Below are 26,861 nucleotides of genomic sequence, written 5' to 3'. Positions count from 1 at the left end.
GTTCCTAAACATCTGGGTGTTCCTGTTGTGTGTAATTTCTTCATCACACTGTTCCCATTGAAATCAATGGCAAAATTCTAACTCCATAGGGGACAGCTTTGGTTGCCTAATGAGTTGTGTGACATGTACAATATGTGCAGTTTGAGTTAGGACACAGGCATCCCTCTCCTGCCTGATAAAACTGACAGCAGCAGCTCACAAACTATTTAATCCCAATTTTCCTTACACCTTTCAATGGATTCTCTCCTCTTATTTATTCCCCACTCCTGGGACATAACAGATCTGCCTTGCTATGTCATTTTTATGATTCTATCCTCCAGCACAATGCACTGGGAAGCCGTTTCCCCTTTCTCTCCTGGCTGCACTCCTTCATTTTGTACTGCTCTCTTCTCTTTTCCCAGTTAGGGAAAGGTGAAAAGAGAAAATCCACTTGCCCCAGCATGTTGGGGTTGATTTGCTTTACCCAATACCTTATCTACAATGCATGCATACATTAGCAGCGCTAGACAGTCCTTTCTGTGCTCCCTCCCGCTCTGTGTGTGTTAAGAGAAGTCCATGTAGACGGATTGCAACTAGGTGGTGTGCATGTGCGCACACACACTGTGGCCGTGTCCAGACTCAGGGGTTTTTTCGGGAAAAGTAGCCTTTTCCCGAAAAAACTTCCCCTGCGTCCAGACTCAAGCCGCGTTCTTTCGAAATTATTTCGAAAGAACGCGGCTTTTCTTTCGATGGCGGTAAACCTCAATTTACGAGGAAGAACGCCTTCTTTCGAAAGTCCCTCTTTCGAAAGAAGGCGTTCTTCAATGTAAAGAGGCCGTCTTCGAAAGAGAGCATCCAGACTCGCTGGGTGCTCTCTTTCGAAAAAGCGGATTTCTCTTTCGAAAGATCCGCCGGCAGTCTAGACGCGATCTTTTGAAAGAGGCTCTTTCGAAAGATGCTTTCGAAAGAGCCTCTTTCGAAAGAAGCCTGCAGTCTAGACATAGCCTGTGTGTATGTTATCTGATTCGAATTCCCCCACGCCCTGGAAATAGCCATTTCCAAATCTCTTTCCCCCCCCTGTCAGATGGTTCAGCTGCAGGTGGACAGTCCTAACTCTTGCAGGGCAGGACTGGAAAGCGGCCAAGTCTAAACCCGCCAGGAATGAACCCTGGGAGGGCAGGGTCTTGTGCGCTCACTGTCCCCGAGTCCGCTCGCCTGCACCCTCGCTCCCTGCCCATGGGGGCTGCTGGCTCTTCTGCTGCCCCCAGATACAGCCCCGCTTCTGCTGGGGCGCCCAGCCTCTCCTCTCCCCTCCTCCTCCTCGCCGCGCACCGAGCCGCCTGCTTTCCACACACTCCCCCCCTTCCGCATGCTAACTAACCTCCTCACACCAGCACATGGAGCCCTCGCCGCGACGGGAAGGGAGGGGGGGGGCCGTGCCTGCCTGTCTATCTGCTTCGCTTTATCTCCCCGGCTGAGTGAGCTGCTTGGGAAGCCACTTCCCTTTCTCACCCTGCCCCGGCTCCGCCAGCCTCGCGCAGACATGCCGCTGCAGGGGGAGATGCTGCCCGCCCTGTCCCGCTGCTGAAGAGAGGGGCGAGCTCTTCACCCTACCGGGGGCGCTTTGGGAAGGGAGGGGGGGTTGCCCTTTTGCGGATAATCCCACCCTCTCCCCCCTCCCGGGCCTGGGAGCGTCCGTCTGCCCCTCCCTCCCACTGACACCCCCCCGCGGGCTGGAGAGGCTCATGCAGTCGATAAGGTAAGCCCCGGAGCCCGGGGAGGTTGGGGGAAAAGGGGTGGGGGGGGAACAAGGCATCAACCCCTGGGGTCTGTTCCCTGCAACCCAGGGTCACCCTGCGTTGAACCGTTGCTTGCTTCCTAACCTGCTTGCAGCTCTTGGGGTTGCACCCTGGACTCTGTTTCCGGCATGCTCCCCCCCCCCCCCTTCCCTAATTGCTTTTTGATTTGCTTCCTAGCCAGGTGCTCTGCCTGCCTTGGGACCTGTTGAGAATCAGTGGCCTTCCCTTGGGGTCCTCCGTCTAGTTTCTCAACCCGTTTTTAAAAGGCTGGCTCTGGGCTCTTGCTGCTTCTTCCTTGCATGCTCTATGGATGTAGATAGCTAGATACGAGTCTCCCTCCTCCCCCCTCCCTCCCATTTTTTTTTCTCCGGGTTGCCATCAGACATGAAGCGTCCTTGTGCCAACTTCTTCCGAGCTAAACGAAAAAGTGAATTTAATTGCAAAACATTGATTAAAAAACCCTGAAACATTTTGGAATGTCCCCCCCCCCCCTCCTTCCCGGTGCTTAGCTTGCAACCAGGTCATCGTTACTGCAAACCAGAGAAGGATCAATATGCATAGCCGTGTTCCTATCCCCGACTATAATGCTTTAAAAATACAGCATGTTTCAAGAGCTGGCCAGTGTTTGACAGATGCCCAGGCTAGGCAGATACTGTGGGGATGAGAACCAAGTAAGTACCGAGAGAGAGATGGATAGCTATGTGGGCTAAAGCAACCATTGTAGTCATCTCAGAGGGCTAGATTCTGCTCCCTTTCCTCCTGGTAAGTAATGCCTTACTGGATAAAAAGGCCCACTTGATTTCAGTGGGCAAAAAGGCATTGATCAATGTCAGGATGGCAGAATATGGCCTTGAGTTAGGACATTTTAGAACCGCCAATGAGGTTGCAAAACAGCCTCTTTAAGTGTTGTTTTCATTCTGGGATTCGCATGTTGTCATAGGTCTTCAAGGAAATCATGGTGCGTTTGCAAGACAGGTGCTTTTTGTTGTGGTGGTGGTTCTGAGGCAGTGTGGTGTTGTTTTGATGTGATTCTTGATTGCTGCCTGTTGGAGTAATTGTGTTGCAATTGCTCAGAGGTAGAATCAATTTCCCCAAATTGAGATTTTAATGGGAGCGTGCAGGCTGATGCTATGTCATGTGGCTTAAGGCAGCGCTGGATTGCATTTATTTTATAAATTGGCTATTTTGGCAAACTGTTTAGGGATAACAGCGCCACCTACTGGAAAGAAACGAGCTTCGGGCTCTATTTAACCCTGGGAGAGCGCACATGTGCTGATCCCTGCTAGAAAAATACAGTCTCAATCCAATTTCATTCTCTGTTAGGATGGGGAGTATAACGGGTGTGGGAAATTCAGAAGGATAGGTTAATTGGGATTTTTACTAGACTCGTTTTTTGTAATGATTTATCTTCCCTGAAGGTATCCAGGCCATTTAAAAAAATACCTAGTGACATTTACTAGACTGTCCTTGGCCCTTTCCTAAGAAAGTAGAGATGGCATGGTGGGGTGGGTCATATTTCTAGGCATCATCTTCAGGAATCCACACTAAAAGAACCAAGTGGGGAGGGTACGCTGTTTCCATGAGAAATCAGAGGACACTTTAAAGAGGATCTCCTGCAGGCTCCTCCTTGCTCTGGGACACTCTTAAACTCCTGTGTTTGCCAGCCACAGTATATTGGTGATCTAGCCTTCCAAATACTTATTTCCATCCAGCTGTTCCACAGAAAGTCCTGTTACCTTTTAATGACACATCTAGGAGATAAACTTAGACATCCTGTTTGGATGTGGAGAGGAGGGTTAGAAAAATATATTTGCAATATCTAGAGACAAAAGTAGATTTTAGAATATTGCCCAGTTATACTAAATTGATTCTCTCCGTTGTGACAGAAAATCAAAAGGGATTGAAAATCGGGTCTATTTATTTTCTGGCAGTCAGAAGTTAACCAGATTTGCTACTCAGCCCACACGTTTCACCAACAGTCGTGAAACGTTCTTCTAGACATGACCAGCTATTCGCTCAATTGTTTATTAAAGGTTTGCTCAGTTGTGAAGTAGATGCAATAGGAATGTTGTCTGGGATTTACTCAGAGTAGAAGATGGGCATAAAGGCCCAGCTCCCTGCAGAGAACTAAATATACAGAAGAATTCCAGCCAACTTTTTAAACACTTCAGAACAAGGAAAGATTATATTATGCAATATGTGAGATTCAAGCCTAGCCCCACAATATTGTGCAAACAAATTGGGGGGAAGGGAGTTGAATGTCCCCTGTCAAATAAAGGGGTAAGGTAACATTTGATTGGACCAACTCGGTGAAAGAGACAAACTGCTGAATTTACACAGGACTTGTAAACTTCAAAGCTCATCTCTTTCACCAACAGAAGTTAGTCCAATAAAAGATATATCTCGCCCACCTTGTCTCTCTAAAACAGGGAGACCAACACAGCTATAACTACACTGCAAACAACCTGTCAAACATGTTGACATGATAAGCTTTATTCTATTGAGAGTATCCAGGCTCATTTGCTTTCTTTTGTGGGTGGGAATGAAGGATTTTTTCACACATTCCTCCTCCCTGTCTAGCTTGATCACTACTGCATTAGGAACTGACAGCCCATTATACTGGTACAAGTTGTTCTACATGATCATATCATGTAGCTGTCCCTACCAAAATATCTTTACTCTCCTCATGAGGTTTTGAAAAAGCTTAATTGATTTGTAGAGAGTTTTGAGTGTATTGGATGGAATGTGCTGTATAAAAGCTAAAATATTTGGCATTACACAATCTTAATAACCTAAAACTGGTATCTAACCATGTCCCTTTAAATAGCCAGCATACTGAGTCCACAGTCCCCATAAGCAGATGTATATTTAGATTGCCCAAGCTCCAAAAACTCAGCTGTTGTAATGAGGAATCCTCTGTGCCAAGCAATAATCAGTCTGCACTCTTCTCTTTAAAACATCTTTCAGATACCATCTCCCCGACCTACCCCATTAAGGTATTGTAGCTACTATGTCCAGTGCACTAATGAAGCCTGCAATAGAATACTTTGCCTATCAGTTGCTGTACACAGATTTCTCAGGGTAGGAAAACATGTTAGCAGAGCAGCATTGTGAGATACTTACCTGGAAGCAAAAAGAATTCAGGGCAACACATATACAAAGCTGCTACCAAACATCTGTGCATCTACACAGAAGGGCTTAACTCAAAATAAGCTATGCAATTGTGCAATTGCATAGCTTATTTCAGAATAGCTTATTTTGAGATTTTGGTGCTGTCTACACAGCACTTATTTCGAAATAGAGCACTCTTCCTCTGACTTAGAATGAGGGTTACACAAGTCGGAGTAAGGAGGCCTCCAGCTTGACAGTATTTTGATATTATGTCGAAATTACTGCCAGCTGTGTAGATGCAGACTATGTTATTTCGAAATAATGTTGCTGTGCAGCCTTTGAGAAAGACTAGTGTAGTGAGTGGTAATTAAATGTAGGGTAAAGACAGCTCTTGTTTAAAAATACTGCAATGTTCTCTCCATCTAAGCACCATCTCACAAACTCTAAGGTTTGGATCCCTGTGGCAGAAGGATGCAGAGTAAATTGCTGGGCTTTAAAAAAAGGAGGGGAGGAATCTTCTAATTTGCATGTTCATTTTAAATTTTAAAATTACTTGTCATTACTTCCCAGAGCTTAATTGATCCTTTACATAATATAAGGACCATAATACTGAGTCAGACCAAAGATCCATCTAGCTCAGCAGCCTGTCTTTCGACATTGACCAATGCTAGGTACCCGCAGAAGGAATGAACAGAACAGGCAATCATCACATTATCCCACCCCGTTTGCCCATTCCCAGCTTCTGACAAACAGAGGCTAGGTGCACCATTCCTACCCATCCTGGCTAATAGTCATTAATGGACCTATTAATTAAATGGATTTATCTAGCTCTTTTTTGAACCCTGTTAAAGTCCTGGTCTTCATGACATCCTCTGGCAAGGAGTTCCACCAGTTGACTGTGTATTGCGTGAAAGAGTTGTGTCATGCCAAAGAGTCAATGTTCTCCCTCTCCCTCTTTTGGGATGGATCAGAATTCTGTTAAACCAAATTCCAATACATGTTGTAAGAGTGACCAGACATCCCAATATTAGGGGCTTTGTCTTATCTCTGCAGAGCATGAGTGAAACACACTGGCCAGCCTGAACACATGTAATCCTGGGAACCTCATGCCTCCATGGCCACTGTTAGAATTATGTTTACAGCAATAGCACCAAGAGCCCGAGCCCCACCCCCCCAAACAGTGCCCTGTTGAGTTAGGCTCTATATGAACACATTTTAAGGCCTTGTCTATATGCCCGTGGGCTGTCAACATAAGTTACACAACTTCATCTATGTGAATTACATAGCTGAAGTTGACATACTTAGGCCTGCTTACCATGGTATCATCACCATGGTAAGTGGACAGCTGACGCTCACCCATCAACTCAGCTTACTCTTCTCATTTTAGTGGAATACCCGAGTTGATGGGAGAGTGCTTGGTCAGATGTGATACATCGACCCTCGCTGAATCGATTCCTGCCGTCAATGCAGCAAGTTGTGAAGACATGCCCTAAAAGTCAGCCCTGCCTCAAAGGCTACGTCTACACTGGCCCCTTTTCCGAAAGGGGCATGCTAATTTGACAAGTCGTAATAGGGAAATCCGCGGGGGATTTAAATATCCCCCGCGGCATTTAAATAAAAATGTCCGCCGCTTTTTTCCGGCTTTTAGAAAAGCCGGAAAAGAGCGTCTACACTGGCCCCGATCCTCCGGAAAAAAGCCCTTTTCCGGAGGATCTCTTATTCCTACTTTGGGCTTTTTTCCGGAGGATTGGGGCCAGTGTAGACGCTCTTTTCCGGCTTTTCTAAAAGCCGGAAAAAAGCGGCGGACATTTTTATTTAAATGCCGCGGGGGATATTTAAATCCCCCGTGGATTTCCCTATTACGACCTGTCAAATTAGCATGCCCCTTTCGGAAAAGGGGCCAGTGTAGACGAGCCCAAAGAGTTTAAAACTAGACACAAGCCAGCCAAGCAAACAGGCAGGGAAGAGGGGGTAACAATACAAGCAAGGCAAATTAGCAAGTTGTAGCCAGGGCGCTAGTCTATAGTCACACTGTGCCAAAGGGGAGAGCCAACAAAATGGGTGTGGGAGAAATGTGCCTGTTTCAGAGATGTGTGCTGTTCCATCTAGGTCTTTGCATTGCAGGTAGACAGCCATTGTTTTTTGGGAAGGTCAGAACATGGGGATCACCTCATATGGGAATCTTCTAGATTTGAGGTTGGCATTGGTTGTTCTGTTTTGAAATTGATGAATAACTTGGCTATTTTTTACTATTGCCCATCAGTCATGGTATTCACATTTGGCACCAGGTCCAAATACTCTAACACACAGTGGCTGTGTCTAGACTGCATCCCTTTTCTGTAAAAGGGATGCAAACTAGACACATCGCAATTGCAAATGAAGCGGGGATTTAAATCCCCCCGCTTCATTTGCATAAACATGGCTACCGCTTTTTTCCGGCTCAGAGCTTTGCAGGAAAAAAGCACCAGTCTAGAAGGGGATCTTTCGGAAAATAAAGCCTTTTCTGAAAGATCCCTTATTCCGTTTTTTAAGAGGAAAAATCGCAATTGCGATGTGTCTAATTTGCATCCCTTTTACGGAAAAGGGATGCAGTCCAGACACAGCCAGTGTGTTTAGTGACATGCACACACATACATCTCGTCTCTCAACTTGACTCGCCTGCATTTGGTAGCTAAACATTTGAGGCTCTTTGTAATCAGATGGAAACACTGAGAAAAAAGATAAGTAAGTTCTGAAAAATCTCTCATCAGTAGCTGTATTATCTACATTACGCATACATTGACATTTATACATATGATACAGGTTACAAACTGCAGTCTTTTACAGCCCTAGATGTTAAATGGTGGTTTGTGAACTGAAATAATATCATGTGTTATTACAGAAGATTATATCATACTTGCTGTTTGGGGCCCAGTTCTCCACTCATTAAAATTAATAAGAGTTCTGTCATTGATTTAAATGAGAGCAGAATTGTGCTCTTAAAACTTTCAGTCCAGGCTCCCAAAGTACTTGGCAAGCATCAGTTGATTGTTTCTTGGCCTCTGCAAGGAGGTGTTATCCCCATTTTTACAAATAGGGTAACTAAGGCATAGAGCAGTGACATTACTTTCTTAAATAAGTTTCTAAATACTAAATTTCTCTAGATACTAAATTGAATGGTGAATAAAATCACCGTGGTTAGATAGATTGGTGGACAGAAGCCACATAGTCCATTTTTGTGAGAGTCAGTAATAGAATCAGGAGTCCTGACTTTCATTCTCCTGCTGCTCTTACCACTAGCTACAAGCATCATAAAGTCTTCCAAATTGCCCATATTTACTATTTTAACAGTGTAATTATAGGTATCAAATTCATTAGGAGAGGCTGTGAGAGGAGGTATCAACCAATGTTCCCACTAATCTTTTTCATTCATGTGCAAATTTTTCCATCTATGTGCAGAATAATGTTATGTGCATCAAGGCCTGTGCACATGTGGACCACCAGGAGAAACAAAAATAATAATTGTGGGCACTCTGCTAATTAGCTGGGTGGCATTTGAATGTCTCTTGGGGAGCTGCACAAGTGCACAATTTACAGGGAACAGTGGCATCAACTCTAAATGTAATGGTTCAAATTATTCTTCAGGTACATTCATTCAGCTCCATTAAATCAATGGTAGTGCATGGTCTAACTTAGAACAGCAGAGGCTTACATACCATTTGTCATGATTTCTCCATCCCCTTTGTAAGTTGCACATGTATGTAATGTGCACACACACACACACTCGTGCACACACATACACACCTCCATACACACACACACAAGATGAAACAGGATGCTCTCTATGTAGATAGGAAGAATGATTACTTAGGAGAAGACAGTAAATATTGTTATGGGGTTCTATAAAGCCCTGTTCTACTTCCATTGATTTCAGTGGCGGCAGAGTCAGGTCCATAGGGTTCAAGGGTAGATTTGCCTCCTGTCTTGGTATTGTAGGAGTCTTTGATTAGTGGAACCTTCTTTAATAACCAAAGAGTTAGCACAAATTCGTCCTGGTTGTGAGTCCATGGAAGTCAATGGAGTTACATCAGGGATGCATTTGACCCTTAGAGTGTCAGACAACACTTAGTCCGTATCTCAGTCCACTGTGGCTACGTAGGGTCAAAGTCTCACCAAGGTGAGTGGTATGTCACGGGTCATCTTGTCTTCCATAAGATACATACACCTGTCTGCTAGCCCAAATATAATCATACGGACACTTTTAGTCAGGAGACAGGGTGTGTTAGCCCTATCATCCTATTCTAATTCCAGTTCCGAACACTACATTCTACCCTATACACCCCAGCAGCCCGCTGGACCACGGATACCTCCTCTCGGCTGCCTGTGTCAAGCTGTTGTACAGCATTGTTGTGATCTTCCTTACAGTGGCTGCATGTCTGTTGTGGATGAAGTGTCCACTGTGTATTGTTTGTAAAGGACTGATGAAAGTGTAATCTAGATGTAAGATCCTTCTTGGTGACGGTGTTCAGGCTTTCGGAAGAAAAGAAATAAGGGACAGTGCAGTCAGTGTTGCCTCTAGGGATATAAATATCCAATTAAAATAGTTAACCGATTAAGCTGATAACAATTAGACAGTTTCACTGGTTAACCGCTGACAGGCTGGTGGATGGCAGCTCGGGCCGGATTCCTGCCCTCCCTCCTGGGCTGTGTAAAAGGGGACAGGGTCCTTCCTGCTGGCCTGGTGTGACCAGGACCAGGGTCCCGCCAGCCACCCCCACACAGCCAGGGCTTGGATCTCGCCAGCCTGCACCAGCGCAGTCGAGGTTCCACCTGGCTGCCCAGGCCTCTGTGGCTGGGGCCAGGGTCCTGCTGGCCTGTCTGCCCATTCCACTGCAGTGCAGCTGGGGCCCCGCCAGCCCTGCTCTCTGGCACAGTGGGGATCCTGCCTGGCTGCCTGGGCTGCTCCAGCGCATTTGGGGCCAGGATGTCCCAGCTCAGGCTTCGCCTCATTGCCCGGGCTGCTCTGGCATGGCCCACACCCAGTGCAGCTGTGGTCACAGCCGGCCTGGATTCATCCAGGGCTGCTCCAGCCTGCCCATCCAACTGGTTACTTGGCAAGTATTCCAATAAGCCTAATGCTTGCTGAGTAACTGGTTAAATGGTTCACTTTTTGCATCCCTTTGGTCATCCCTTTTTACAGCCCTTTGGTCAAGCGGACAAGACTCCTCACCCGCAACTACACTTTTGATTCCGCGCAGAATCGTCTTTATTTTTCATAAGGGCTTGATAAAAATCCAGCGTTGCAGCCATAGGCATAGTTGGACTTATATATGGGGGGGAGGCTACAGTCAGGTCAACAGGCTTGCACTTGGAGATGTCTGATCGAGGCTTGCATTTTGGGAGGGGACAATGCCCCCACTATTTCCCCCTCCAAACTACCCATATACTTTCAGCCTATGTGGCCATTTGGAGTTTTGGAAAATCAAACCCCACCTCTGATACTAAACCCCACCTCTTAACACAATAGCCAAATGGAGATATTTGACAAATTTGCCTCAAAATATGTGATCTTATTGCAGCCTCCGCACTTTCCCCAGGCAGGTTCTTTTTTAAAGCCTGGTCTAAATCTAACACTTAAGTCACCTTAGCTGCATGACTCTGCACTCTGACAAATTTTGCCCTCTGTGAGCTGCAGTTAGGTCAGGCTAACCCAACTGTAAATGCAGCTAGGTAGAGGGAAGAATTCTTGTATCAACCTAGCATCCATCCACCTTTTGGAGAGGTAGATTACCTGCATTGATGGAAACACTCTTCCCATCAGCATTACAATGGCAAGGAAAGTTCTGATGAATTAACTAAAATGAATTGACCAGAATTACAGTGGCCTTAGCTCATTGTAGTTTGAACTTGCTTCAGGGAAAGTACTTTTCTATAGGCAAATGAGTGAATTTTAAACAAATCTAGTTATGCGGTATAATTTTCCTAGAGAGATATTCTTAAGAACAACATTCTTTGGTTTAGCCACAGTTCTCAAGTGACAGAAGCTAAACTGAAGAACATCATTTTTATATTTGAAGAAGAGTGTCCACATTGGAATGACTAGTCCTGCAATACTGATGGGCTACGTCTAGACTGGCATGATTTTCCGCAAATGCTTTTAACGGAAAAGTTTTTCCGTTAAAAACATTTGCGGAAAAGAGCGTCTAGATTGGCACGGATGCTTCTGCGCAAAAGCACTTTTTGCGGAAAAGCGTCCATGCCAATCTAGACATGGTTTCGCGCAAGAAAGTCCTGATTTCCATTTTCGCCATCGGGGCTTTTTTGCGCAAAACAGTTTTTACCTGTCTACATTGGCCCTCTTGTGCAAATACATTTGTGCAAGAGGGCTTTTTCCCCGAACAGGAGCAGCATAGTATTTGCGGAAGAACACCGACAATCTTACATTAGATTGTCAGTGTTCTTGCGCAAATTCAAGCAGCCAGTGTAGACAGCTGGCAAGTTTTTCTGGAAAAGCAACTGCTTTTGTGGAAAAACTTGCCAGTCTAGACGCAGCTATGGAGTAAAACTCTCCTAGACCTATAGGGACAAATTCAATATCAGCAACAACAGCTTGACAGTGAGATCTGTCAGGCTAGGCTATAGGATGGGAACCTTGTGGAAATGCAGAAAAAGTATTTGGATGACTATTTAACATTGGTCTTGAGAAAACACCAGTAAATGTATGATAGGAACTATCCCCTTCATTGTTTGGGAACTCAACTAACAGCACGTCTACATGACAGGGCAAAAGTCAAATTAAGCTACACAACTTCAGCTATGTCAAGTCAAAATAGCTTAATTCAGCTTTTGGCGCTGTCTACTCAGGCTAGGTCTACACTATAGCCTTTTTTCAGAAAAGGCTACGCAAATTGCACTCTGCAATTTGCGTAGCTTTTTCTGATTGCTTTTCCGGAAGAGGCTTTTCTGCCATTTGGCCCTGTATAGATGGGGCCAAATGGCGGAAAAGCCTCCTCTTTCGGAGGAGCCCTTTTTCCTCATAGAACGCAAACAAAAAAAAAAAGTGGAAGAGCAAACACATTCCCTGGATGTGGGGGAGTTTTTCCAGGATACCTCCCGGAAAAACCCCACAGTCTAGACGTACCCTTAGCACTCTTCCTTCAATTTCCCTTAATCCTTGTGAAATTAGGGTTACAGGAGTTGGAACAAGAAGTCCTCCAGCTCAACATTATTTCAAAATAATGGCTTGCTGTGTAGATGCACATGTTTTTATTTTGAAATAACGTGTTGTTCTGAAAAAACACTGCTGTGTAGACATGCTCTTAATAGACTTAATAGAGCATTTCCATTTCTATCTAACATTTATCAGACTAACGACATGGAGCTGTGAAATTTGCTCCATGTGTGTTTCTGAGTCATATGGGTTTACTTCACTCCCATGAATGCAGCTGTGGAAGTGTGAGCTGAATTCTGTTGAGAAACACGTACACCTACAGCATGCTGGTTTCTAATGGCAGAATTTCCTGTGACAAGGGGTGTCAGCACATTAAGTGGATGGGTATGGGAAGAGGGGCAGAATCCACTGCCCTGGGATTCTTCCAAACCCTCCCTGTCTTTCTCTGCATCTTCCATACAGGGCTGAGAGACAGGAACTCCTGGGTCCTCTTTCTCTGCCATGCAGTCAGTGGGTGACCTTGGCTAAATTATGTACTCTCAAGCCCCGATCTTCAATGGGATTTAGGAGCCTAAATACCTTTGAGGAGCTGGGCCTCCATGCCTCAGTTTCCCAAAGGAGGCAATGATCTTTCCTTCCCTTCAGGGTCTACCCAGTTAACCTTTTGGCAGCCTTTTGAAAACCAGTGGTCAGCATTACTGTCTCACTAGGTAGGCGGTTTTCAGATCCCAAGCGCTTGATGATGGCTAGAAAAAAAATTATTGTGACTGGCAAACCCAACTGAAATTTGCTCTGGGAGAGAAATCTGGGATGCCACACTGTTCCCTTCCTTGCCGCTGCAGAAGGGACCACAGCTCCCCAGCCAGGCAGAACCTGATCCAGCCAGGAGCTGGGTGTGTTTCTCTTTCCTCAGGGGTGCTCTGAGTTTTAGGGGGTTCTGTGGTTAGTTCTATAGAGTAACCGGCCTCCCCACCCTCGCCCCTGACTCTAGACTAGTGCATGGAATGAATTAATTCCTCCGCCCCTTCTATTCCCCCACCCCTCGCCAAGGCGCTGCTGGCTGTAACAGGAGCCTGCCTGGTTCGGGAGGCGGAGACGCTGGCTCCTGACTGGAGGAGCCGGGGAGAAAGGAAGAGCGCGGCAGACATTGGAAGGCAGCGGGGATGACTGATGGTGCGGGCTGTTTTGTAAGGGGGGAAAGGAGGGGAGAAGGGGGGGGGAGAAGTCTGTGTAATTTCAATCCAGAGGCGCCTGGAGCCTGCCAGTGAAGGGCTCCCTGCCCTGCACAGCCAGCCAGAGCTTCTCTCGCTGGGGGGCTGCGTGCTTCTTTTTTAGTTCCTCTCCTTCCTTTCGATTGATTTATTTTTCCCTTTTTTTCCTTTCTCTCTCTCTCTCTTTCTTTTTTTTTTTTTTTAAACTCTTCTAGGGAGAGGCTAGTGGTAAAAGCTCGAGCTGGATGGATGGGTATGGGGAGAGGGGCAGGATCCACAGCCCTGGGATTCTTCCACCTCCTCCCTGTCTTTCTCTGCATCTTCCCTCCAGGTAAGGAACAGCCCGGTTGGGTTGAAGACTTTTCGTACAAAGCCTTTGCTAAGCCGTCTCAGCGACCCCCTCCCTGGCTGCGGGCCTCGCTGTCTCGCTCGCTCTCTGCAGCAGCTCGCCACATGTTTAAAAGCTAGCGGGGCCGAGCTTCCAGCGCAACCCCCCGGCATGTGTTTGTCTTTCTTGACCTCCGCTTGGGTCTGGCCCTGGTGCCTACCTCTCTGCCCCCGCAGCCCCATCTCGCCCCTGCAGGGGGGAGACTCGAAGGCAAGTCGGAGCTTTGTGAGCTAGAGGCGGAAAGTAGCTCCCCTCCGGACTGTTCTTCTAGCTCTCCCGGGTGCTGCGGGCAGGGGCAGAAGGAGAAATGTGACTAGGGGAATAGCTACTCCGTGCCAGGCTGTGCCCATTGACTGGTTGCCCGGTGGGGAGCTGCAGAGGTTGGCCCCAGGATCTGAAATGTGCCTGGTGCTTAGAAAAAGCAGGGCAGTGAGTAGGGACTGGATTTTGAGATGTGATGGGGGGGGGGGGTGAGGGAGGCTCCAGCTTACATGCAAACTCTGGCCCTCTGAAGGGATGTTTCACTGTCTGCACATTCACGGTCCCGATCCTGCTAGTCACTGCGGCTGGACACCAGCCTGACTTCATTTGTTGCAAGAGAGTTGCACGGGGATAAAAGTGGAGGAACACACCAGTGAATTCCGAGTCAGCAGCTTCGGGCTGGAGGGGGCCAGGTTATCCCACAAGCCCTCCTCTTCCGACACTGCCCGGCTTGGCTTGGGTTTGTAGCCCTGCCTGCCGCCTTTGCCGGGCCATTGCTCAGTCAGAAAAATTTGCTTCGCTGGGTCTGAGGCTGTTGCTCCTGTCACAGGGGGGAAGCAAGTGGCCCCCTTTGCAGCCAGAGCGGCTGCAAGGGGCTGATCTCCTTTCCTAAAGCTTTGCGCCCCCATTATACTGCTTCCCCGGCGCACACATACCTACACTTGCAGCTCTTGCTTATCTTTCTGTTTGATAACATTTGCGGGCCACCCTCTGTCTTCCCCCGCTTTGTTTGTGTTGTGTCAGAAAAGGAGAGAATTTCAGAATTACAGCTGAAAACGCCATCTGGTTCCAATGAATCCCCCATAGTTTTTCACAATGTTTTTGGCAGATCTGTGGCTGCAAATTCCTTCGAGCCGTGAGTGCTTGTTTTTGTTGGGGGAGGGGAAACCAACTCCACAGAGGCAGATTTGTTCCTTCCCAAACTCTCCAGTTTCTTTACCTCTTTTTTTAAAAAATGGGGGGGAGACGGAGACAGAGAAAAACCCTAAAGTTTAATCCCCCGCTCTGTTTTCTTTTTTATATCATTTCTTCCTTTCCTATTGCCCGGGCAGTTCTTTTGCACTATCTAAATCTCTTAAGCTAAGCTGTCTTTCTCACACATGCAGTACATAAATAAATTAGCCCCCTTCCTGATTCACTAAAATAACCCCCTTCGTTGAAATATCAGGATCAATACCTCCACCTACATCTCCCTGATCGCTGGGATATTTTAGCCCTGAGGAAATTGAGCACAGAGATGTGCATTGTGGGGAGTTTTTGATCAGATCCAATGCTTGTTGCTTAAGTTCTTTACATAGCCTTTGAGCCAAAGTGCCATGCAAGAAAGAACTTGATATTAGATCTGTGTGTTTGTGTTTTTTTTTTTTTTAATTCTCCACCTCAACAGCCAAATATATTTCAAGGAACTGGCAAAACTGGGTAATCAAGCCTCACTGTGAACTGCTAAAAGGAGTTTGGGCACAAATTTAGACCATGCTCGTTATTATGCTTATCCCTTGCTGTGTATTTTATTCGGGGTCCAGGAGGTAGGAGGAAGAAAAAGGGGTGTCTGCACCTGGGTGTCTCTCCACTTCTCTCCATTCTGCCTCCTGCTAAGTCACATCTCAGCAGCACATAGTAAAGAGGTGGCATAAACCTGATGGAGTCGTAACATTGTTTCTGAAGGTTATAGCTGGTTTATAGGGGCTGACCCAAGCACTGCTCCCAGCTAGTCCCCACAGAACGCTCAGTGTGTGAGCTGAGTGTCCTACCAAGCCTCACATTTTTTGTTGATTTGAGTCAGATCTCGTGGGGAATGTCTGCACTGTGGGCTAAAGTCGAGTTAAGATACGCAACTGCAGCTACGTTAATTGCATAGCTGAAGCCGAAGTACCTTCACTCGGCTTTTCGTGCTGTCTACACTGCAGGAAGTCGAAGGAAGAACACTCTTTGAAATCATTTCGAAATAACGGGCTTGCTGTGTAGACGCGCACTCTGTTATTTCGAAATAACACGCGTTATTTCAAAATAAGGTTGCAGTATAGACATAGCCCTGGTGTTTTGACCCTAGTGGCTTGCCCTGAGTTCCTCCTATTTGTACCATCGGGCTGGATTATCTCATCCCAGAATGGCTCAGGAGCAACCCCATTGCACCAGTACAAATTAGTGCTTGGCTGGAGAATCAGACCAATCCTGACTATTTATTGTTTTTATTCCTTGTTCCCTAAGCAAATCTGCTGAGGAATGTAAGGGCCAGATTTCCCAGTGATCTGGGCTCAGTTTCCAAGTGCTCGACCCTCATTATTAGAGCCTTGTTTCTAAACTAAGCTGGTACCTGGTAGCTCCCGTATGTAACTCTTTGGGTAATATATGTGGCACTTGTGCTGAGCTTTTGTTAAATACATCCAGCGGTGTATTTCAGGGCCTAACTAGGGGCTGACCTGTATTGAAAATCTAGCCCTATGAGTTTTATCTAAGGACCGACCCTAGGGGAGAGTTTGCCCCCAAATAACATTCATTTGGAAGCTGCTGTTGATTTGGGTCTAGCTGGGATGCCTGACCAGTTCCTCGGGATGAGGTGACCCTGATATTTGCTGTCCCAAACTGTAATAAACACCTTTCTCAGAGGAGTAGGAATTAATGCTTCCAGTCCATCCAGGCAGTGTGGTTTATTCCAGATAAGGATCCAGCCTATTGGAGGTTTATCAGATAGGTTGATAAATGGCTTTTGTCTCTTAGCTGCAGTGAGGGATGTGATCTCAGCACTAAGCTGAAACTGAGAAGGGGGGCTTAGAGGTTGTTAAAACAACACCTTCTAAACCCTTAAAGTGACAGCGCTTAGAGTATTCCCAGTCCTGAGGAGATAGAGCAAATTGGCCGCAGGGGTGGCTCTTGTGTTAGGCACTGTAGTAGAGAAGAGCGACAAATGTAGACCTGAAAACTCTTTTGGCTTCACATGTTTCTTGCTGTGCTGAAGTGGGTCTCTTATATGGGATGTAGACTCAAGTTTTGCGAGGAGGCCACTGAGAATCTCACGGGAGCTAAAAGGAGGTACCTGGTTTTTCATTGCAGAGAGTGTGGGCTTTTTTTCATGGGCATCGCTACTTTTTTAATTCCAAGCCCCTGCTTAATAGGAACTGGGAGACGTTAGGGGGAACTTTGGGTTTATAATAGCAACAGCTGAAGTTTTCTTCTTCTGTGGCCTGAACAGCTGCACCACGTCAGACGTGCACATAAAAACGATCACAGAGCTGTGCAGTCATTAAAAACTTCTTTACCCAGAGGCCTAGTGGGTTTCTGCACCAACCTGCTGCCCCTGGAGACCTGGGTTGAAATGCTAGGTCAGGCTACTGTGGCAAAGAGTTTTAGGGTTTCTCCTCCAAGTCCCTAAGGGATACATCACATAAACCAACACTCATCAGCACGTCTGTTGCACACAATTGTCAGTCTTGTCTCAGCACAGGCCCAGGACTTGAATAGTCGGGAGGTTGCTGTGGGTTAGCCTTGTGCAGTGGCAGAACAGAGGGACTGTCAAGGACTAGCGAAGCAGGAGGGTGCTGCCGGTTTTGCTCTTTTATGCTTTGTTGTTTGACAGAGCTGTGGGGGGAGTGAGCCAGAACTGAATTAGCAGAAATCAGGCCTGAGGGGCATCAGCAGAGCTGCGTGGGGAGCCCAAGGCTGAAAATCAGGGAGGGTTTGTTGTGCGGAGGAAGGGGCAGAATTGAGGGGTATTGGAAGTGCAGTGGTGTGGGCTCAGGACTGGAATTGTGCTGCCAGTGAGGGGCCTGGCAGAGGATTTTGCATTGAAATACATGGGGGGCTGCAGGTCAGGACTGAGTTGCATTGGCAGAGCCCTGTCCACACTGCCTGGCTCTGCAGGCAGTTAGTCCCATTTTTTTTATGAGAACTTTTTCACTCATAAATGGTTTTAAAAGGCTTTGCAGCCTACAGTTGACAAATATTGTAATTAAGAGCAGGAGTCCCATACCTGGGCCCTTTCTTTGCATGAAATGTAATGATAATAACGGGCGTTTCAATACCCATGAAAAGATTTCTTTGCACTCGAGAGCAGCCTTGCTCACCAAATCACTGCTCCACCCGCACAAGTTCCTGTAGCGTGCAGGGAGAATTGAATTATGTCCAATTGCAAAACCAGATGCCATCCCTGCGATGAAGTCATAGGGCTTTTACTGCAAAAGAACAAACTGGCTCCCTGTGTACAAGTTGCCATCTAAGTGCAGGCTGAGCCGCTGTTTAATGTCCTGCACATGGCTACAAGGAGCTTCACTTGGGGAGGCAGAATGAGGCCAAAATCCGTGAGTTCCTCAGGGTGGAGCATTGGGTAGGCTAGGTTATTGGAGGAGCTGAAGGCCCAGTCTTGATCCCAGTCTTGCCATTTACTGTCACAGGTGCCAGATTGGGCCCTAACTGTGTGGTCATATCTGGGGAGCAGGACATTTCATTTGAGTCCTGACTGTTCTACAAAATCACCCACCAGGAAGGGGACTTGGTGGTTTAAGTTTCCTGTGAGATGTTGGCTTCCTGTCTTCTCTTTGAGTTTCCAACATCTTATGGTTATATGGCCTGGGCTCAGAAGAAACCCATCTTCCCCCTTGCACCCATCTGCTCCGCCCCCCCTCCCCATGGCTGTGGGTCATGTGCATTCCCTACAACCTCCTTAGGTTCAGTGGATGGTGCATGTGCACAGCCTTCCTTCTGGAGGACCCCGACTTTGGAATTTGCTCCCCATTAACAGAGCTAAGTTTGCTGACCTTTACTGCACCACATAAAACTCCTCTCTCTTTACGGGTATTGGCCGGGGGAGGGCGGGGGGGAAGGGAAGATGGTTGAATGAGCAGAGGATGGAGAGCTGGGGAGTTAAGTTTGGTTTGACATTTTCATTTCTTTTCTGACATTTAGAACTTGTGTCAGGGGCTGCAGCACATGCGCCCCTTTTAGAAACAAACCAGTGAACGCCAAGGCCTGTGATCTCGGATGGTAGCGTTGGTAGAGTTTATGGATTTTGCGCATCGTTTCTTTTGCACTTGGAGAGGAAAAGTTGAGTGTTAGCTGGACTGGTCGTTTGTGAATGTGGACATACAGGGTGTTTCTCCCCGGCACCATTATTTCGAGATAATTAGCGTTTTTTCAAAGTAGCAATGCGAGCATCTACACGGCCATTACTTTATTTCGAAAGAATGGACGGCTTATTCCAAAATCTGTAAATCTCTTTCTATGAGGAATAACGCCTATTCCAAAATAGCTATTTCGAAATAAGGAGTGTGTAGACGCTCCACTGCTGCTATTTTGAATAGCCCCTCACCAGGGCCTTTCTGAGTGCCTCCTGGGGCTGTAAATCTAGATAACACATCTGCATTAGGGAAGTCTGCCTCAGACTAATTTTCATGTTTCCCTGCAGTGTAGACGTGCTATTTCGAAATAAGCTATTTTGGAATAACTATTCCGGAACAGGAACAGAGAGGTAGCCGTGTTAGTCTGATTTTGGTAAAACAAAAAAAAAAGCAGTCGTGTAGCACTTTAAAGACTAACAAGGTGGCTTATTAGGTGACGGGCTTTCGTGGGGCAGACCCACTTCTTCTGAAAAGAAGCTCGTCACCTAATAAACCATCTTGTTAGTCTTTAAAGTGCTACATGACTGCTTTTTTTGTTATACCAGAAGAGCTTATTTCAAAATAAGTGTGCAGTGTAGACGTACCCACGGGATGGTAGCATGTGAATGGGGAGGCGGGAGACAGAGAGACAGGTACCTGTGAGAACGAGAGAGGCTGGCAGGCGAGACACAAGGCTGTGTGTGTGCTTGTGTGAAATTTCCCCTAGGTTGTGTGAGGTTCTAGCTGACATCTGTGAAAGTCAGGCAGCTGACTCTCCACGCCCTGCACTCAAATCAACGCCTCTAATTGAAATGCCGCAATTCTTGGCAGACTGTTTAATTGTGTAAATTTGCCTCCTTCAGATTTATGTGCTTGGGGCTTTTTTCTGACTCCTCCTTTTGGTATCTCCTTTAGCCCAGTGTTGAAGGGTTGGAATTTCACAAGAAGAGTGGTGGGGCGGATGATTCTTAGCAAAAACACACACCTGTCGTGCAAAGTGCTTTCCCACAGCGGCCTTCCTGGCACTGTCTGCACCATTCTCTCACAAGCTAGGGAAAGGCAAAGGACCTGCTAGCCAGGCCTGGCTGCAGTCATGCAGCTGTGGGGAGAGGTTGTGCATGTAACAATCAGTCTGTACAGAACAAGGCCAGGGCAAAATGCTGTGGTTTGAAAACAACCACAGCTCAGCTCTGAGCCTCTTGGGGAATGATTTGAGGCCTCCCTCATCTCCATGGCTCACCAAACTCTGAGGCAGGAATATGGATATTGTAAGAGACTCTGGAATCCTGCCTTAAAGGTGAAGGGCAAAGGAACCACAATGGGCAAATGATTTCAGAGCCCAAGTGGATTTGTCTTCTCTTTTCTGGTGGAGTTTGATGCAAAGAAAGGCCCATCGGGGCGTACAGAGCCTCCTGGTCAGAGGACGGGACTAGGAGTTAGAAAACTTTGTTGACCTTGGTTGGTCGCTTTACTGCTCTGGGCCTCAGTTCTCTCTCCTGTAAACTGTGCTTTAAAGCACTGGTGATCTTGAAGGACTCACTGGTACTATGAAAGCACACCTGGCTTTCAGGATTTTGAGTTTGCTGTGATGACACACCAGTACTCCTAGCTGCTGCTTCTCACTTATACGTCTAAGGGGCATTAGCTTCACCAATACCATTTTACAGATGGGGAAACTAAGGCACAGGGCCTCACCCCTACCAAGTCAGGAATAAAACCAGTGACCTCCTGCATACCAGGCTGCCTCCATTTAGCTGTTAGCAATATCTGTTTCAAGACAAAGGCCTTGTCTACATTTTCCAGGAGATAGATGCTGCAGAGATTGCTCTCTTGGGGATTGATTTAGTTGGTCTAGTCAGGGCATGCTTAATTGACTGCTAATTGAGCTCCTGTTGACTCCTGTTCTCAACCAGGTCATGAGGAGTAAGGGGAGCCCACAGGAGAGTGGGGACGCTGTAGTAAAGTGTAACTAAGGTATGTTGACTCTAGCTACGCTACTCATGTAGCTGGACTTGTCTACTTTAGTTCGACTTTGTCTGAGCCAAGGTCCAACACTGGCCAAGCACTGAACCCTGATTCCAAATCTGAAGAAGTTTAATCTGGATGGAGGGGCAGATCATGTATTCACAGGGCTGCAGGAGCAAATCTTGCTGGGCTCAAGTAGAAGATTGTAGGGGCAGAGAAATGTTTGCTGCCTTGCAAGGCGTTTTGCACATAAGGTCAGCTGATTCACTTGAACACAAGAAACAAAGTGATAAGAACAATCCAGGACTCTTCTTGATGCATCTGTAGGAGACACTGCCTGTATTTTCCTACCTCTGCTTGCTCCATGACTTTGCAGTGCCAAGGGAGGAGGAACTCCCCAGTGGGGAAAAAAAGGGCGAGGCTGATGACAGATATCTACTCATTTGAATGACAGAAGTTGGAAATGGAATGGCCCAGGCAGGGACATAAAAGAGTAGTTGAATAGTTGACTAGTCAAGTCGACTACTCGCATCCCCCTCTTGCTGCCTCGTTATCAGAGGCAGCATGGGGGAAGGAGCAGGAGCCAGTGTTGCGGGGAGCCAGCTGAAAAGCCAGTTTTCCCCAGCACCATCTCCATGGTGGTGGGAGAGCAGGGGAGGCAGACGCGCAGCTAGGGTTGCCAGATACCATCACAAAAATCCTGGCGTGGCAGGGGAAAAATTGGTTGAGCAAAAAAAAGGGGGGGCACTAAACTTGTTGAGCTCTCCGCTCCCCCTGGCAGACGCGGCAGGGGAAAAATGTCCCCGCCCGCCTTCCATCTGAGGAAAACAGAAAATACTGGTCATTGTCTGTTTTTGTTTTTTACCGGACGGAAGGCGCAATTACCAGACTGTCCGAGCGAAAACCGGACACCTGGCAACCCTTTGTGCAGCGTGGGACCCGGCACAAGCCAGGACTGAAGCAGTCCCAGCTCGTACCACGTCCTGGACCTATTCCCACTGTGGCTCTGCAGTTTAAATGTAGGAGGAGCCAGGCTGCCTGCATACTCAGCTTCTACTACATTTAAACTGCAGAGCCGCAGTGGCCCCTTATCGACTAATCATGCGCTCGATACAATTTGTATCAAGTACATGATTAGTCATTTACTCACTACTTTAACATCCTTAGGCCAAGGCTAGTTGTTTGGTTTCCTCTCCCCGTCAGTTTCTCTTTATATGCAAGTAAACACCTTGCGAAATCTCTTTCCTATCCTCTCCTGCACAGACTAATAGGACTGATGACTGAATTAAAAAGGAAACCGCATGGGTGAACATTTCTCTCAGTTTCACCAGCAGATGTTTGGAGAAACTCCACTGAAATGCATTTACCTTGAAGAACATTTTCCTCCCATTTAAGTTGTTGTAAAGAATCCAGCCCATAATACAGAGTGATCCTCCATCTCCATTCCCTTACAAAATTAACACTGTTGCTTTAAGAGAGTCAGGTTTATTTTCCCCCTTCAGTCCCCTCCCCACCCTCCACTCCAGTGCAGCTGAAACCTGATCTAATCCCTTTGCACATGGGTAATTTATTGGTCTATTGGGTTTTTTCTTGATGGCAAATTACATTGTCTTTCTTCCTGGGTTCAGACTTTGGAGCAGTTTGCTGCATTCCTGCAGCGACTTTCTCAGGGAAGATCTTTCACACCCCCTCTGAGCTCAGTCAAATCGGTTTTATTGGGCCTTTTTGTTATGCAAACAAGGCAATAATAATCAGGCTATTATTCTGCAAGATTGTGCTTGATTAACAGTTCAAAGGAGGTCCCTGGAAGAAACGAACGCTGCCATGATGCACAAATCCTTTCACAGTTGCCTGGGTCAGATGGCCACTGGCTCTTCTTCACTGCATGGTTCCTCCCCCTCCTCCTGCTGAAATATAGTTGGACTCTATTCAAGGCACGCCATCAATCATTCAGGCTGGTGGGATGGAGGTTTTTGTTTTCTCTGCCACTTGCTGCATATACCACAGAACAGGCAGTTAGGGGCTTATTTCTATCCACAACATGACAGGATGCAGGAATATTGCACATCGAGTAAATTACACATATATTATACCTACTGCACATTATACACACAAGTCTTGACTCTCATTCGCTGTACACACACATGACACAATGTAGACACACAAATAGGCATTTACACAAAGTAATACCAAAATATGATAGAGATATATTATAGTAGGTAGAATCGTGATAGAAATGTAGCCGTGTTAGTCTGGCATTTCTCATTTTCTTCCAGACTGAGAACTAGACAAAGTTGACTGGTAGGTGTTTGCTAATGGAATGATCTGCTGGGATGAAGGTTTTTGCATGGATTTGTTGTAATTAATGCACAACAGTGGCAGCATAGCAGATATGCCGCTGTAGTGAGACACTGTTCCAACCTCAATCTAGCTGCAGCTACAGTGGGGCCTAGGTCAGCTTAGCTATGGTGCTCAAGGATGGCTAGCTTTTAATTGTAAATCAGGGCTTATCAATTTGTCTTTGGATTCTCTGAAGTCTTGGTGGAATTGACCTTGCTCTGTGACTTTTCAGATAGGAGCCCAGGTGTCTCTCTGTGGGTAGGAAGAATGGATTGGACCATGGGAATATAAAAACGTACAGGTCAAATTTTTTCAAACCTGAAGTTAGATTCCTTAATTCCTAATAGGGATGTCAACGTTTAGACTTAGAGCAGCCTCTGTTAGTGGGGAGTAACCAGTAGTAAATCATCAGAGTTTCTATAAATTATAGATGATGATTTTCTAATACAAAAGCTGTTTAACCGTACATGAAGTAACTCTATTTTGGACCTCATCGTGATGGATAAAGATGTATTTTAAAGAGGATTAGGACAAAAAAGGAATCCAATGATATAGGCCCATTACTAGATGGAGATTAATAATGATACAGAAAGGTGTTCAGTAGAAGTATTCAGTAACTATTGCTGTTCTGTATATAGAAGGAAGCAGCGGGGTGTACTCATATCCCATGAGGATGATGAAGTGTTTTGCAGTCCTCCCAAGATGATGTTAAATAGCATCTACTAGTGATAAACATTTTTAAATTGGCAGCCTTGGATAATTTGCACCCAAGAGTCCCAGAAGAATTGGCTGAGGAGTTTCTCCTCCCCTCCCCCATGTTAATTTTCAATAAATTTTAAAATACCAGATACTGTAGAAAAATTGGATATATGCTAATGTTGTACCAATATTCAAAAAGGGCATGCAAGATGACCCAGGTAACTATAATCCAGTTAGCCTGACATTAATCCCAGGCAAAATAATGGGAAATCTTAGATGGAATTCAGCTGATAAAGAATTAGAGAATAGGAGTGGAATTAAAGTTTACATGGTTTTATAAAATATAGGTCTTGTCAAACAAAACTGGATTTAATTATTCAATGAGATTATAGATTTTCTTGATAAAGAAAATTGCATAGATGTAGTAGAGTTAAACTTTTGTAAGGTATTTGATTTAGGTTGCATGACATTATTAAAAAGTTAGCATTATACGATATCAATAAAGCACACGCAAAATGCACTGAAAATAGTCTAACGGTTAGCTCTTGCAAATTAGTTGTTAATGGGGATTTGTTATCAATTGGGAGTGTTTCTGGTGGAGTTCTTCAGGGATTGTTATTAGTCCAGACACTATTCAATCTTTTCTCTGAAAAAATTTGTGGATGCAGGTGGAGCGGTAAAAAATGAACATAATAGAGTAGTCATATAGAACAATGTGGGTCTCTTTATGAAATGAACGTAGTCAGAAAGTTTTAATGCAACCAAATGCAAATTTAGTTATACCTCTAGGAACAGAATGGGAGATTCTGTCCTGCAGAGCAGCAAAAAGATAGGATTTGGGATCACAGAATAAGCCTCTGAACATGAGGGCCCAGGCAAAATGCTATGGCAAAAAGGTCTTGCGCAGTCATTGAAGTACAATGAGTGAATTTAGAAAGATAATGGAGTTTTTGGTTTTCTGGCAATTCTTGGGAAAAATGTAAATTATTTTGGTTGGAACAAAAACATTTTTGAAATTTTTGTCAGGTCCAAATGTAAAAAAAAAAAAAATCTTTCAGGTCAAACAAAATGTTTAATCTAAAGTAGAACAAAACATTTTATTTTGATTTTAAGTATTTTTAGTTCTTTTCAAATTAAAAAGAATTTCAATTAAACAGATTGGAATGTTTTGCTTAAAAATGTTGATATGGTTCTATTTTTATAATTTCTTGTTAGATTTTCTTTTTCTACCAAAACAGTGCAGCCAAATGAGCATAAATTCATATTTGTTGGTGTCACCAAATCTTTCTTTTCCCCCGCCAAAATGTTTGATCAAAAAATTGCACCCAGGAATGAGCAAAAGTAAGGAAGCCCTTTTACCTCTGTACATGGCATCTGCAAGACTAGTATGCTGCATCCATTGCTGGTCTCCATGTTTTAAAAAGGATGTTGAAAAATAAGAGAGGGACAAAAAAGATAAAAGCCACAAGACGGATCCGAGGGCTGGAAAAAATGCCGTATTGTGTGAGACTTAAAATGCCCAATTTATTTAGCTTATCCGAAAGGAGATTGAGAGTTGACATAATTACAGTAGAGATATAAGCACCTTCCTGAGGAGAAAATGCTGGACACCAAAAGGACTTTTTAATCTAGCAGAGAAAAGCTGAACAAGAATCAAGGGCCGGAAGCTAAAGCCTGACAAATTCCAATAGGAAATAAGGCACAGATTTTTAACAATGGGCGTGATTAACCATTGGAACAAACGGCCAAGGGAAGTGGTGCATTCCTTCTGGAATATATGTTTGAACCAGACATAAGTCACTGGATTCAATAGGGATAACTGAGTTAAATTCTGTGGCCTGTGATATATAGGGGGCCTGAGTTGATGATCTAATGGTCCCACCCGTCTTAATATCAGTAGCCTTTGATTAGCTACTTGAGCTCCTGATATCCATTCACCTCCATTTAAAATTCCTGCATTCAGGAGCCTGCTTTTTCAGCACCCTGCATAGTTCCAGGACTCCCTGTGGAATCCATGAATGTCACCCTGTAAATGGGTAGAGGGGTCACTAAAGTAAAACCATCAGTTTCCAAAAGGCCACAGGCTCCCGTATCATTACATAGCATGGGCCATATCTTGAGACAAAAGAGAGCCTTAAGGACCCACCTTCCCTGTCATTCCCGATCATATGCCAGGGAGCAGGCCCATGTGGGGGCACATGCAGGGATGTCCCTACCCAAACTCAAAACATGTAGCTACGTAGGATATCACGAAATGTGGGACACCAAATTGCCCTAGATTTCATGGTGTCCTAGGTAGCTGTGGGCTACATATGGACTTCGGCCGCCCCCAGATCAGTGCCAGTCCAGCCACCCTCTCCTCGACCCATCTCCTGGCCAAACCCCTGCTTATCAGGCAGCTGCTGTTACTCCTGAGTCCTCCAGCTCATGCCTCCCTCCTAGCCATGCTCCAGGTTGCCAACTCTCCCAGATCGGATGGGCCAAACACCCTTTGCAGTAAAAGGCGTCCAGCCTGGGAGCGTTGGTAACCCCCTTTTCCCAACAGCTTCACCCCTCCTCCCGCCCAGGGAGGTACCAGTGCTGGGCTGTGTAGGGCACCAGCACTGGTAGGGATGGCCCTGGGAACATAGGTGTGCACACTGAGAAATGTCACCCAGGTCCAAGCTCCCTGGGGGAGGCCCGTGCCCAGAATTGCTCAGGCGACCTGCTCTGTGCATCTCTGAATGATACCGGCAGAGGGGCTTGTTTCCATGCTTAAATCATCTGCGGTTGAAAAACAGATCCATTGTGAGGAGATGGAAAATAGATTATGTGAAATTGAATAAACATAGTTTCTTGGCGCCTGTTCAAATGAGTTTTTGCTTTTAT

The 26,861-nt window shown here is 45.8% G+C and overlaps 1 protein-coding gene across 2 annotated transcripts in view; it reads left to right on the top strand.

Moving 5' to 3' along the window:
- The first annotated feature begins 1,407 nt into the window (after window positions 1-1,407).
- The window catches only part of RGMA (repulsive guidance molecule BMP co-receptor a), a 40,721-nt gene continuing 15,267 nt past the window's right edge, over window positions 1,408-26,861 (top strand). The window contains exons 1-2 of one of the 2 annotated variants that reach the window (XM_006123331.5): window positions 1,408-1,738; window positions 13,466-13,581. In XM_006123331.5, the coding sequence (XP_006123393.2) occupies window positions 1,725-1,738; window positions 13,466-13,581 (130 nt within the window). In that variant the 5' untranslated portion in view covers window positions 1,408-1,724. Of the gene's footprint in view, window positions 1,739-13,087; window positions 13,213-13,465; window positions 13,582-26,861 lie in introns of those variants that run through there. The other variant, XM_006123332.5, reaches the window with a different exon arrangement.

This window comes from Pelodiscus sinensis, chromosome 14, assembly GCF_052426305.1.
Source record: "Pelodiscus sinensis isolate ZL-2025 chromosome 14, ASM5242630v1, whole genome shotgun sequence".
Lineage (NCBI taxonomy): Eukaryota > Metazoa > Chordata > Testudines > Trionychidae > Pelodiscus > Pelodiscus sinensis.
This window is presented reverse-complemented; position numbering and strand designations above follow the sequence as displayed.